The sequence below is a fragment of the Pan paniscus genome, chromosome 10, assembly GCF_029289425.2.
Source record: "Pan paniscus chromosome 10, NHGRI_mPanPan1-v2.0_pri, whole genome shotgun sequence".
Classification (NCBI taxonomy): Eukaryota; Metazoa; Chordata; class Mammalia; order Primates; family Hominidae; genus Pan; species Pan paniscus.
This window is the reverse complement of record NC_073259.2, coordinates 122,442,487-122,457,392: the sequence shown is the minus strand read 5'-3', so window position 1 is coordinate 122,457,392 and position 14,906 is coordinate 122,442,487. Positions and strand designations below refer to the sequence as shown.

At 43.2% G+C, this 14,906-nt stretch overlaps 1 protein-coding gene across 2 annotated transcripts in view; it reads left to right on the top strand.

Annotated features, from left to right (window-relative positions):
* TBX5 (T-box transcription factor 5) overlaps window positions 1-14,906 on the top strand; it is a 54,072-nt gene that overhangs the window by 35,561 nt on the left and 3,605 nt on the right. For both annotated transcript variants that reach the window (XM_063593702.1, XM_003832427.6), the window contains exon 8: window positions 6,054-6,280. In XM_063593702.1, coding sequence (XP_063449772.1) covers window positions 6,054-6,280 — 227 coding nt within the window. The remainder of the gene's footprint in view (window positions 1-6,053; window positions 6,281-14,906) is intronic.

The following is a 14,906-nucleotide window of genomic DNA, read 5'->3' as shown; positions in this document are numbered from 1 at the left end:
GGGGAGGATCACTTGAGGCCAGATCAAAACCAACCTGGGCAATATAGCAAGACCCCATCTCTAAAAAAAAAAAATACAACTATTGGCTGGGTGTGGTGGCACATGCCTACAGTTCCAGCTACCTGGGAGGCTGAAGGAGGAGGACCCCTTGAGCCCAGGAGCTTGAAGTCACCGTGAGCTATGTTCATGAGAGTTTGTCTTAAAAACAAAAGAAAAAACTGACAATGGGAAAGTTTTATAACCTCTTTGTGCCCTCACCCCCATTCTTTTTTGAAATTTGTATAAATTTAGAGAGTACAAGGGTAGCTTTTATACCTGGATCTATTGCATAGTGGTGAAGTCGGGCTTTTAGTGTAACTATCACTTTAATAGTGTACATTGTATCCATTAAGTAATTTCTCATCCCTCACCCACCTCCCACCCGTCGGAGCCTCCAATGTCTGTTATTCCATGCTCTATGTCCACGCCCAGGTTGTACACATTCTTTAGCTCCACTTATAAGTGAGAACATTGTGTCCCCTTATTCTCATCAGCAACATGGTACCCAGCGCCCTTCTCCTGCTGGTGTAGTGTAAACTGAGTAAGCACTTTGCAGACTTGAAGAAGCCAGTGATTATTTACTATTTGCACTAGGCGAAATCCAGCCTTGGGTGTGCCCTCCGCAGTCCCTGCCGTGTCCGTGCATGTTAGATCAGAACAACTTCCTCAAGTGTATTAGAATTAGAATGTCAATAAATCAAGAAAGCTCTCAAGGGGTGATGTGGCCCCCTTTTTAATTTTAATCACAGATTAAAATGCTATCGAGAAGAGGAATTTGCTCCAAGAGAAGAGGGATTTTACAGTCCCTCGCCTTGCCCCAGTGCACTGCTTTAGTTGTTTGAAAAAGGCTGCCAGAAATTGGGTAAGGATCACCAGGGGAAAACAAACAAACACAAAAATCTGAACATGCCAGCGCCCCTGCCACCTGCTCCCGTGAAAAGGCCAATTCAGTCGGCTGTGGTGGAAAACGTTCTCCCGGGTGTTCATTAGCTGGAGGGAGGCTGAGGATGCAGTTTGGCCGTGGATTTCAATATTCCCTTGTAACGTTTTACAACCCAGACCCAGCGACAATGGCGTCATTCATTGCACTCGCTCACGTGGAACAGAACGTGAGAGAAGGGCAGAGCTGGGGAGAAGCTGGTCTGTGGGCGCTGATACCCAAGGCCAGCTGAGGTACTCAGGACCCCCAGCTCGTGTTGGGGTCGGGGGTCCCAGACTCTTGTCAGAGCTTGTCCATGGGATGCAGGTGTAGCTGCTTGATACAGCAGAGAGCAGTGAGATTTGACTGTTGCAAACTAAAGTTTCTGCAAACGGTAGGATAGATCAGTAGATCTTGATATTGCCCGGGTGGAGCCAATATCCAATTCTCTCATTACCAGCATGCTTTATAAAGTGGGATTTGCCAAGTAGTTGGTATGGAGGTAACAATTGCTTATTATTAAGTATTAGTTAGGTGGCTGATATAATGGGCTTATGGGGACTTTTATCACTCATCCCCATTCCACCATTCCCCTTGATATAGGGACTTGGAGGGAAGGGCGCGAGGGGTATGAGGGATAAAAGGCTATATATTGGGTACAGTGTACACTGCTTGGGTGATGGGTCCATCAAAATCTCAGAAGTCACCACTAAAGAACTAATCCATGTAACCAAACACTACCTATTCCCCCAAAACAAAAAAATTTTAAAAATGTCGTGAAAAAAATAAACATGATAACTGATAGGAAAAAAAAGGTTAAATGAGGTCATAAGTGTGGGGCTTTAATCTCACAGGATGGTGGCCATATAAAAAAGAGGAAGATAGATAGAGAGAGAGAGAGAGAGAGAGGGAGAGATCATCCCCCACTCTAACCCTCCCTGCCTGGCATGTGAGGACACTGAGGGAAGGCGGCCATCAGAAGCGAGGAAGACAGGCATCACCCGAAACTGACCATGCTAGCACCCACATCTCCAGAACTATGAGAAAATACATTTCTGTGTGTGTGCTTTTTTTAAAGTATTAGGTAGCATGAGTTTTGGAATAGGATTGACCCTGGGTGAGACTCAACTTTGCCTCTTAGCTGTGTGGTCTGGGACAAGTCACTTGACCTCTCTCTCTGTACCTGCCTTTTCTTTTCTTTCTTTTCTTCTTTCTTTTCTCTTTTCTTTTCTTTGTTTTCTTTTCTTTTCTGAGACAGAGTTTCACTCTTGTCATCCAGGCTGGAGTGCAATGGTGCGATCTTGGCTCATTGCAACCTCCACCTCCCAGGTTCAAGTGATTGTCCTACCTCAGCCTCCCAAGTACATGCCCAGCTAATTTTTGTATTTTTAGTAGAGACAAGGTTTCGTCATGTTGACCAGACTGGTCATGAACTCCTGATCTCAAGTGATCTGCCTGCCTCAGCCTCCCAAAGTGCTGGAATTACAGGTGTGAGCCACCGTGCCTGGCCCATCTGCATTTTCTTATCTCTAATGTAAATGTAACTGTACCTGTGAAATGAGGTTCTTGCCAGGATCAAATCAGGATAAGCATATAAGTCAAGCAGTACGGTGGCTGGAACATTAGGAGGCACTTGAAGAACAATGTAGATGAGAATGATGATGATGATGATTAAAAAAAGAGCAGGCTCCTTTTGCTGCCGTATTTCTAGAGACAGAAGGGCTTTTCAACTTTCACTTTAATTCTCTTGTGTCCTTGCTTCTTCATGGATGTTCTTAAGCTGTAGAAGAAAATAGTTTTATCTTCTTATCCGGAGGACTTTAGAGATTTCTGTCATACTAACCACGTCTCTTTGGTTGACCGTTCCTTTGATCCATGGATGAGCTCTGTGAAAATTGCCCCGCTGTTGTTTGATTCTAACATTTTCTTTCCTTTGCATGTGTAATTCTATAATGATTGAGAAGTCACTTCCCCATTCCATGCCCATATTTTGACACCTGTCAGAGGGGTTTGGGGACATTGTATTTCAGGCATTAACAGAGATGTTCATGATCGGTGATGGGGATGATGTTTCAGGCTCTTTAGAGGGAAACAAGCTGTGAGGGACAAGTGGTTATTGGGATGATATTGCTTTTCCCACTTCTGTGTTAGTAATCAAAAGCAGGACTTGGCCTTTCCAGAGAGCAATTTTGCAATTTGGCTGTACTGGAACGGAGAATTCCACGGAGTCCATTGATACATTCTCTTGTAAATTCTCTCAGCCAACATTTTTTGGAGGTTATTTTCTTTAATTAAAAAAGAAAAACTGTTCCTATTAAAAATATAAAACCAAAAGAGATTTCCCCCTTCCTCTTGGAGCTCTGACAGCAAAATATTGGAACTAAATAGATCTAAATAGAATTGCCAGCAAGTTTTGACAACTTTTATAATGTTTTATTGTTATTATAATTTTTCTTCTTTTTCTTTTTTCCTTTTTTTTTCCATTACGTAGCTTGAACCACAAAGCAAGAGCTATAAAGCTAATTCCACTCCCTTCAGCCTCCTGGCCCCAGGGGGAGATTCTGACTGGTGCGGCTGCTCGGATGGCTCCAGCTTTGGTTCTGAGATGGCACAGGGAAGCTGGGCTAGGAGACCCCTGGGTGTCCTGAGGGTGTCTGTAGACTCATGGAAACTTGGCAGATGCTCTGTGTTCCTGCCTGGCCACTCTGGTGTGCTTTCACATGACAAACAAAGGCAGGGACATAGGGTGGAGATGTTCACACACTTGAGGGGGTAGAAGTAGAAAGAGTCTTGTACCCCAAAACCCTGCTCCCCTAAAAGCATATTGTGTTGTAAAAATTGAAAGACATCATTAGGAGACAATGCAAAAGTTATGAGGAAATGATTGGATTAGAATTCTAGTTGTGTCTCTTTCTAACAAGTTGCTTCATCTCCCTGGGCCTCAACTTCCTCATCTGTAAAATGAGATCAAAAATAATACCTATCACATAGAGTCATAGAAAGGATGAAATGGATGAATTCAAGGTCCTTCAAAATGCGTTACGTGTAGCTCTTTGCGCATGATATTATTTCAGGTATACTCTTTAATTTTAATAGTTAAGCATTGATTGATTGATTGATTGATTGATTGAGACAGGGTTTCGCTCTGTCACCCAGGCTGGAGTGCAATGGTGCAGTCATAGCTCACTGCAGCCTCAAACTCCTGGGCTCAAGCAATCCTCTTGCCTCAGCCTCCTGAGTTGCTATGACCATAGGCACATAAACATTCGTCTTAATTGCATTAAAAGAACTATAATTAGCACCACAAGCCTGTAATTTCACAGATATGATCACTTATAGTGAAGCTTAACTTATTTAGATAAATGATTAATTTTTAAAATGTCATAAGTTAAAGAATAGATGGCTCTATGTCATGGTGAAAATTGTGTCTGACTGAAGTTTGGGATTTACTGACACATGCTCCTTCTAGGATAGGGGTTCTTAAACTGTTTGATGCCATGGGCCTCTCTGGCAGTGTGTTGAAGCCTATGAATCATCTCTAAGAATAATATGATTAAATGCATGAAATAGAATACATAGGTTACAAGAGAAGCCAATTATATTTGAAATATAGTTACCAAAATATGTTTTAAATGGCTGTTTAGCAATATATGCAGTTTGTAAATGCCATGCCCAAGATTCCCTATCCCCATCCTAAATGCTGGATATGGGATGTTAGGGGTCAAGCTCTTCTTCTCTCACATACTTGGATATTTCTCTCTTTGTCCCTTCTATCTTGAAGCACCACCCCCTCCCCCAACCTTCTCTCTACTCCTCTGCAACCTTCCACATCCCATCCATTCCCCACCTCTCTCATTTCCTTTGAGCCTCCTGGTGCTGCACAGCACGACTTTCCTTCTTCCCAGGAGAGGTTTCTACTGAGTCCTTCTGAGGAAAAAAAATGGGAACACCTGGTATGAAATCTGAAGGTAAGGGAATGTGGAGGACCAGTCCTAAGAGTGTGAGGGGCCAGATTTTGAGCACATTGAGGGATGCTATACCTATGATGTCATGGAATTTTTATTATGCTTACTTTGCCTGTGTGAGCCCTGAAGCTCAGGGGAGGGTTGTGTGTCAGATGGACACACAGCCTGTAAGGGATAGGGATGGGGCCTGAATTGGGAGCTGCGTAATCTTAGATCCCATGCTGTTTTTTTCTTTTCTTTTCTTTCTTTCTTTCTCTTTTCTTTCTTTCCTTTTTTGTTTCTTTTTTCTTTCTTTCTTTTTAAATCTTCTATGTCCTTGTTCCTCCTTCTTTCTCATTTTCTTTCCCTCTCTTTTTTCCCTCCCTCTATTCTCTCTGCCCAAAACAATAACAGTAATGACGATGGTTGCCATTTGTTGAGCATTTACTGTGTGCCATGTACATTTCTGAGTCTTTTCATGGTTAACTCATTAACCCGTTTCTTCTATCAACAGCCCTTTGAACTGGGGACATTCATTATCCCTACTTTACAGATGGGAAAACTAAGGTATGGAGAAGTTAAGTATATCAGTGGCCACAAGGACAGAAGCTCAGGAGGAAATTCTGACACTAGCAGCAATCTATCTAGATGAGAGTAACTTAGGATTATACCTGACCTTCCTAGGTTGTCAGCTACCAGTTTTTACTAACTTTGGGCAATGACCTGAGCCCCACCTTAAAGATGGACACCCACAGGTTAAGTCTCAATAAATACTCAGATTAACTAGCTTTCAAATTAGGGAATTTAAAGACATACATAGACTAAATTGACATATTTCAAAATACCATGTGTGTTTATTGATTGTTAAAAGGGGTTCTTAACTGGGGGTGTTTATTTACTTTTCTGCTGAGGTATAGAACTGTTGGTAAATCTACTTGCCTAATGTATAAGGCATGAAAAATTAGTACCCAAATATACATTTGTGAAATATGATGGACATGAATATAACTGGATCATTTTATTCATCAAAGACCCCTTTTTTTCCCTTATTCTGTGACTTTTCTGGTGGATTCTCTCATACCTGGTTCAGCCACTCAGGAAATCTGTATCAGGGCACTGATAAGCGTTATCTCCCATCTTTTCTCTTTCAGTAAAGAATATCCCGTGGTCCCCAGGAGCACCGTGAGGCAAAAAGTGGCCTCCAACCACAGTCCTTTCAGCAGCGAGTCTCGAGCTCTCTCCACCTCATCCAATTTGGGTTCCCAATACCAGTGTGAGAATGGTGTTTCCGGCCCCTCCCAGGACCTCCTGCCTCCACCCAACCCATACCCACTACCCCAGGAGCATAGCCAAATTTACCATTGTACCAAGAGGAAAGGTGAGTGTGATCACCCCTGGTCAATTTGCTTTCTTTCTTACCTTTTCCTTTCCTTGGGTTGGGGGTGAGGGGGTGAGGAGTATTCATTTATTTACTTTACTTATTTAAAAATGTAAACACCACAAAAATATATGGAGATAAGAAATTTAAACCAAACAGCTAAAACAAAAAGTTCCCTTGACATGTTCCTACCCCCAGTTTCAGCCCCTCCTTTGGAGAAAGCTTATTTGAAATGTTCAGACCTATTGTATTCATTTATGCATACACACACGTGGCGAGTGCAGAGAAAGAACTAGATTTATTTTTACTTTTTTTTTTTCTTTTTTTTTTTTTTTTTTGAGACAGGATCTTGCTCTATCACCCAGGCTGGAGTGCAGTGGTGTAGTCATGGCTCACTGCAGCCTCAACCACCTGGGCTTAAGTGATCCTTTCACATCAGCCTCCCTAGTAGCTGGGACTATAGGCATGCGTTCACACACTGTACTAAATTTTTGTTGTTGTTGTAGAGACAGGGTCTCACTGTGTTGCCCAGGCTTGTCTAAACCTCCTGGGCTCAAGTGACTCACCTGCCTTGGCTTCCCAAAGTGCTGGGATTACATGCCTGAGCCACCACACCCAAAATTTTTTTTAAAAACTTTTAATATAGATGAAATCACACTGTATGTATTTTGCAACTTGCTGTTTTTTTTCTTTTAAACTTTAGAATGTGTTTTGGGTATCTTTTTATGAACCTAGACTGCCTTATTTTATTTTTAACTGCTAAGGAGGAAGAATTGACTGGAAAGGATAAAATGGAGTTTATTTTGTCACTCCCTCTGGTAGGCAGGGAGGTTGCTTGAGTGGTCCCTGATGGTATTACAAGCCGTGATGCAGGAAAACCCCTTGTGACTATGAATGCTTCTCTGGCATATGTTTCAGTGTTTCTCCCAGGTGGATTTTGAACTCTTTTTTTTTTTTTTCCCCTGATCAAAACCAACACACACACACACACACATCACAAATGATTTTCCCCGTCTCATCCCCCATTTAAATCTACTAAGCTGAGGCATTCCGCAGTTTTCTTTGCCACATGAGAAATAAATGGCTTTTTTTTTTTTTCTAAGTCATCCAAGTCCAAAGGGGCTAAGCTAAAGAAAGAATTTTCTGGTGGCCCTTCTTGTGAGCCAGAATAGAAGTGTTTGGCACAGGTGGTGTGGTGGAGTTCAGCTCAATAGAACCATTGCTTGGTGTGAGCTGTAGATGGTATGGTGGGGAGACTGCAGCCTTTGGGGACAGAGAGATGCGGGTTTGAATCTCATCTCTGCTCCCTGCTTCTTGTGTGACCTCACTCAGGTGTTCTAGCCTCTCCTAGCCTCAGTTTCTCACTTCGTAAATGATATGTTTCCTAAAGCATCTGATAGTTAGCAAGTACCCAGTAGGTGGTAGCTATGATTGGGTATGTGGCAGATATCACTCCAGAAGGTGATTCCCAGGAGGAATCTGCCTCTTGTCTTTGGACTGGCATTAATTTAATCAGTCTTCCCAAAGAAGACTGCCTCTCTAGGTGAGAGCTTGAGAAGACAGATACAGAAGGGATGGGGTAGGCTAAAGTTTACATCTGTGGTCTGCAGAATCAATCAGGATGAAGTTCACCTTTGCAATTTAAAAATTTTCATAAGTAGTGACAAGTTGCTTAACCTTTCCAAGCCTCGTTTTTAAAAATCTGTAAATATGGGCTCAGGGTACGACTTGTCTCATAGGCTTGGTGCAGAGATGTCAAAAAATCATACACATCATATGTTATCTCAGGGTTGACTCAGAAAGTAGTAGCTGTTTTGCTCTAAAAGACACCAATTTTAATCTACAAAGTGGCCTGTTGAACCTCACAGCCTCAGTGGTCAACACAAGCCTTTGTGAATCCAGTGCCCAGTGCCTAGCCCTTTAGGAAAAAATAACTCACTAACAACCAATGGGAATGGATGCTTTGGTAGCTTTTTCTGGAGCTGGGGTTACATGAGGAAAGTAACATAGTTTGACTATTTGACATTTACCAATCTTGCGTTTTAAAGGAGGGAAGAGCTGTCATTGGTATTTACATGGGGCTAGGAGCTGACCTGGATGAGGCCTGACTTCCAGACTTACCTGAAGCCAATCCAAACTCCTTGAATCTCAAAGGCCTGAACAATATCACTCCAACAGGCCCCCTGGCGTGACTCCCGGCACGTCTGCTGCCGGATGGACTGGAGACCAGATGCCTGTAAATATGTCTGCCTCTTTAGGCATGAGCAGGAGGTTAAGAATGTCCTATGGGACACAGGTCCCTGAATAGAGATTCTGTTATATATTATATTTAAGGGTGTCCTTCCTAAGTCCCAGACCAAGCTTTTTCGACAACACTATGGAGTAGATGCTATTATTAACCCACTTTATCAATGGGGAAACTGAGGCTCAGAAAGGTTCCAAACAAAAACTGCCAGTGGTTCTTGAACCCCAGCCTGGTCTGCAGATTCTACACCTGTGCATTTCACCACCACTCTATACCGTCTTGGTTACCTTTGCTCATCTGCTACAATCTCAAAATTTCATTTTCCACTGAAGATCTGTCTTTGAGACTGGGTCAAACATGCTGATTAAGAGCTCACCAGGTTTGAATTCGGGAGCTCTAATCGATTAAATTAATGCCAGACCAAAAGACAGGCAGGAAGAAGTTAAAAAGGATCATGGTGCTTTTTAGGTTCAATATTTACAGCAGCATCCTTATAAATGCATCCCTGAAGGATGCGGCAGGGAGGCTTTGAATGCACGGTTCACAAACCTCTTAGGTTATGACTTGACTTTCATGGAGTGTTTGATGGATCCTTGGATGAGCTTAAAATCAACTTGGAGTGACCACTGGGGAAGCTGGAGTTGGGGGCTGATCCACTGTAGTAATACTCACAGTTGACGACACTTTGCAGCTGTGTGCCCATGGGCAAGTTGTTTTACCTTTCTGGGCCTCAACTATCTTTTGTGCAAAATGAGGATAACAATAGCACCTGCTTGATATGGTTGTGATGAGAGGAAATGAGATCATCCACAGAAAGCACCTAGAACAGTGTCTGGCACCTACAAGTGCTCAATGAACATGTGCTTGCCACAGGCCTGCCCTTATGAAGCTCACATGGTTGCAAGCAGGTCGGACATTACACAAGTAATTATAAATTGCTTAATTGAAATTGTGAAGCCTGGCACTGTGGCTCACACCTGTAATCTCAGCATTTTGGGAGGCTGAGGCTGGAGGATTGCTTGAGTCCAAGAGTTGGGACTAGCCTGGGCAACATAGTGAGACTCCATCTCTACAAAAAATAAAAAATCAGCCTGGCATGTTGGCACATGCCAGTGGTCCTAGCTAACCCAGGAGGCTGAGATGGGAGGATTGCTTGAGCCCAGGAGTTCGAGGTTGCAGTGAGCTGTGATTGCACCACTGCACTCCAGCCTGGGTGACAGAGAGAGACCCTGTCTCAAAAAATAAATAAATAAAATAAAATAAAGATTGAATGCTATAAAGGAGATATGCAAAGTGTTAAGGAATATCAAACTGGAGTGTCAGTCTAGGGTAGGTGATCAGGGAAGCATTGAGGCTGAGATCAGAGGAGACTGAGTGCTGGATAGGAGAAGGGGGAGGTGTGAGGGTATCCACACATAGAGGAAAGCATGCATGAAGCCCCTTGGCTGAGGGAGAGCCTGCCCCCTGGGGAGTGAACAGAAGGCTGAGATGTTGGCACTCAAGGCAAGGGCAAAGTGGTGGGGGATGAGGGCTAGAGGGGAAGGCAGGGACCAGTGAGATGCCAGACTGTATAAGCCATTTTAATGAAAGATGTCAGATTTTATCCTACCACTAGTGCACGTCCATTGGAGGGATTTAAATTTGTGAGTAACATGCCTAAGTTCTTTATTTGGAAGCAGTCACTGTGCTATGATAGCACAGGACTATTTAGTTGGCACCAGAGACCCATTGAAAGGCTGTCATGGGGTCTGAAACAGGAGACGGTGGCTCCGACCAGGGTGTGGGGAGAAGCTGGAGATGTGGGTGGAATCAGGCCTTAGTGGCTGCTTGGCGATAACAAGGTGAAGAATTACCCCACTTCTTTGTGGATTTGGAAACCAACACTGAGGAACTTACCCAAAGTCACCCAGCTCGTGAGTGGCCCAGCTCGGCATGTATACTGAGGCCTGTGGGCTCAGGGTGAATGGGGTATGCACCCTGGAGAAATCCTTTCACCTTTCCAGAAACTCTGCCCTTCTCACCTCCCTCCACCCCCAAAAGGGAGCTCCCAGTGACAGGGAACATTCCAACCGAGGGCTCTCTGTCCTGCCTAGGAGACAACAAATAGCAATTCATCATCAGCCTCCACACTGTAAAGTGATAAGGAATCAGCCGAGGTTTCCTTCCAGTTGGGATTCTCGTTAAGTGATAACTCCATGGGTGGTTTTCCCCCTGGCCCCTGCCTGCCCCACTATCTGACTTCCCCTCATTGTCTGTCTCCTTTCCAATGAGCCCAGGAGTCAGGCCCAATGAAATGTCACAGGGCCAGGCAGGCCGGAGGGCTCCTTGTGTTTGGAACCGGCTGTCTCCAAACTATCTCTCCCGATGGATTGAGCCAAAAAAGCCGGGAAGGTCTTTTATCAATGCCACTCAATCAAATCCAGGACCCCAGGGCCTGGGAGAGAACTTGTCTGTCTTTCTCCCTCCCACCCCTGACTCTCACCCCCACTCGCATTAGAAACTAAAAGCAACCCAAATAAAGATTCTAGCAAAGCCATGAGCTGAATCAGATATTCAAAGGAAAGTTAGAGATTGAGAGGGGAAGGGGAATTCAATATGGAAAAGGGCTTTGCAGGGTGCATTTTCTGAGTGCTGTGTTTTAAAATGCGATTTCACATCCATTCCTTTGCTGATTCTCCAGTTCCCTGCAGCAGTCTTTGAACTAGGGGAGATGCCACCCATCTCTATTTTGCAGGGGTCTAATGGAGGACCAAGAGACAGGGTTAGATTTTAAGCTTATGTGGCTGATGAGTGGCAGATCTGGGATGGATGCATCAGATTAATCTTTATTTATTGAGCACTTAATGTATAATGGACACTGTGCTAGGTGCTTGGGATAAGTGGAGGACATGATGGAAAAGGCTCCCACTCTCAAGAAACTTGAATTCTTACTGGATGAGACATATAATAAGCCAGTAAGTAAATTTATTGGTTTCAGGTAGTGACTAGGTGATGTTTCAAACTGAGTCTTTTGATTTCTCGTTGAGAATCTTCGCACGATACCATTCCAACCCTTCCTACTTTATGCTAAGAGCATGGGGACACCAAAAACAAATAACAACAACAACAAAAACAACAACAACAAAAAGTCATCCACCCACTCATCCACCCACCCACCAATCCATCCACCCACCATTCACCCATCCACCCACCCATCCACCCACTCACTCATTCATCCATCCACCCATCCATCACTCATCTATCTACCCACTCACTCATCTATCTACCCACTCACTCATCCATCCACCCACTCATCCATCTACCCACTCATCCATCCACCCATCACCCCACCCATCCACTTATCCATCCACCCACTTATCCATCCCCCCACCCATCTATCAACCCACCCATCCACCTACCCATCCACTCACTCATCCATCAACCCACCCATCCATTCACCCATCTACCCACCCACCCATCCATGCATCCATCCACCCATCCAACCACCCATCCATCCACCCACTCATCCACCAATCCTCCCACTCATTCATCTATCCACCCATCCACCCACCCATACATCTATCCTCCCATCCATCCATCTACTCATCCACCCACTCATCCATAAGAGTCAAGGTTTGCTACCTTTTCATGTTGGCTGAGCATGTAGGGTTGCATGAAATGGAAAGCCTGGGGCCATCTGTCAGAATGAGCACTGCTTTGTGAGTCAGAAGACCTGAATTATAGCCACCTTCCCAACTTGCTGAAGGTCACTCAGCTAGAAAGATTACTACTCTGAGTTTCAGGGTCTCTGTCTGGGAAGACTCGCCAATGGTTCTTCATCTGAATGAACTGAATTGGCAAGAGAAATGACCCATTTGGGAATAATGAAAATATTTGCTCAATAGGATTAGTATTTAAAAGCACTCTGTGAGCTTTCCAGCTCTGTAATCTACCCAAATACTTTTAAGTATGGGACAACTTTCAGAAAGCTATCTGTCCAGTCTTTCAAAAGAGAAAGAGGGAAAAGAGAATGGACCCAGGTCATTTGGACAGACAAGATTTGAATGCTTTATGTGCAAGGAAGATAAAAACTCAACTGCCCTCAGTATTACCTCAATTAAATCTCATAAAAAGTTCAGGTGTTATCTCCATTTACAATCAAGAACTGAGATTGGAATGACCTGGTGATTCATCCAGTCACATGGCCAGTGAGCATTGGAGCTGTAACTCTGTGCCTTAATATCTGTGCCCTGGATGCATTACTAAAGTCACTTTATCCAGAATCAAAAATATCTAGAAAAATCCAAACTACTAGGGTTTTCTACAGTGCCATGCCATAATGAGTGGTCAGAATCAGGAAGAATTTACTGTTACCTAAGAGACTCATTTCGGTTTAGGATAGTTGCAATATAACTGACCACTCTTAATATGCAACTTTCTGAAGCCGAGTTGTGGACTCATCTCATCAGAAGACTTGATACTTAAATATAGCCCATTTACCAACCCTGAAAGTTAATCATGACTTGGCTGGAGATAGGTCTTTGCTGTTGAACAGTTATTGGGCTCTCAAAGAAGAGAAAAAAGAAAGAAACTGAGCCATAACCAAAATAAACACAGAGATTACATCCAGAGCATTTATCATGACTGACCTGAAATTTGGATCCTTGAGTTGGAATTTCTTTACAATATGATGAGGCCTGAGAGGAATTTGAGAATGTTCAGGACCTGCTTTCATCAATAAGCCAAGATTGAGTTTTTCTTAGTGCTCTGCATTAGATCTTTGGGGTATTAAAGACTGGAATGTATAATTTTACGATTTTCCAAAATGTGTTCCGGCCGTTTTCTTATTATTCTTCCTTTTTTACTTGTAACAAGTCTGAAAGGGGATCAGACACTTGAGAATAGTTAGTTTGCCTTGTTTTTTTTTCCTCTTGCCAAGGGTACCCTGCAGCTGTACTTTCTATTATTGAAAAGGGTAACACCCTGGTTAAATGGAAAACCCAAAGGTTATGATTCCAGCAACAATGGAAACACTCAGGTTTATGAATCTGGGGGAAGGAAGGAAGAATTGAAGGAAAGGAATCAAGGGAGGAGGTGGTGAGGACAAAAAGAAGCTGAGTATAGCAATATCTTCAAGCCTCCAAAACAAACAAACAAACAAACAAACAAACAAACAAACAAACAAAACCCCGCACAGTTAAAAGGTGAAAAATGTGGCCGTTCATTCATCTGGATGTTTTCAAACATCTGCATGGTTGGCATGATGTAGATAGAACACCTGGAAGAGTGTGTTTTTCTTTTTTTTATTTTTGGTACAAATTTTTTTGGTATCCTATAGGTCCCAGACGTGGCCCAGAAAGAGTCTAGTGGAAATAAGTTTACTTGCTGTTAAGTGGGCACAACCCTAAGAGATATGTTTTGTTTGTGGATACTTTTGGCTTATCTGTGGGTGTCACTTGGACATTGATACAAATGGAGCTGATTGGTGGAATCCAAACCCAAGCTACTCTACCTGGGTTTGGGAGCTATTTTACAAACCAGTCCAAAGCCAAAGGATTTAGTCTTGAGTCAATGGCTTACTTGTGTCTTTATATCTGAGGACCACCTCTCAGTCACAGAGTGTCAGCCTCCCTCACTTACTGCTCATGGTAGGATAGACTGGGATTGAGGACATGCACCAAAAACAGGATCATGTTCACCACTCTATCTCCAGCACCTGGCACAATACCTAGCACTTTGGAGCAGCTCAGTAATTATCTGTTGTATGATTGCATGAGTGGCACTGGATATTAGAAATCTAGAGAGTTGGAAGCAAGGTGTGTAGGCAAAGTCAATCCAATCTGGCTTAGATTCCAGCCTCTGTTCCTTCTCAGCCATGTGACCTTGGGCAAGTCACTTCTCTGAGCTTTAGTTTCTGCCTTTATGAGACAGGCATTACAGCAGACACCTTGAGGAATTACTGTGAGATGAAGAGTAAGGTCATGTAGTAGCTACTCAATAAATAATAGCTCTGATCATTTCCTCTTGTTATTTAGTTCAGCATTCTGTTTTCATGGCCATGAGCCATCACAGTGAGTTGCCTGGATGCCCCAGTGTTTCATTTTTCTTCACTTCTCCAAAGACAGACATAATTTCTTAACATTTTTTGACTAGAAAGAGACAGAAAGATGAGGAAAGAGAATTTTCAGTTTGGAAGGTAAAATTTCAGATAAGTAATGAGTCTGTGTTGAGGTTTATACTTTGGTAGATATCCCCAAGTATTGCTTCCCCCGAAGGGAATACTTTGAGGGTATTATTGTGAGTTATGTCTGCCATGAGCTTGACTGGTGGTGTTACCCCTGCAATAAGAGCTGTTCATGTTGATGGAAATCAGGAGACTTACATGCTCAATCTTAGTTCTTA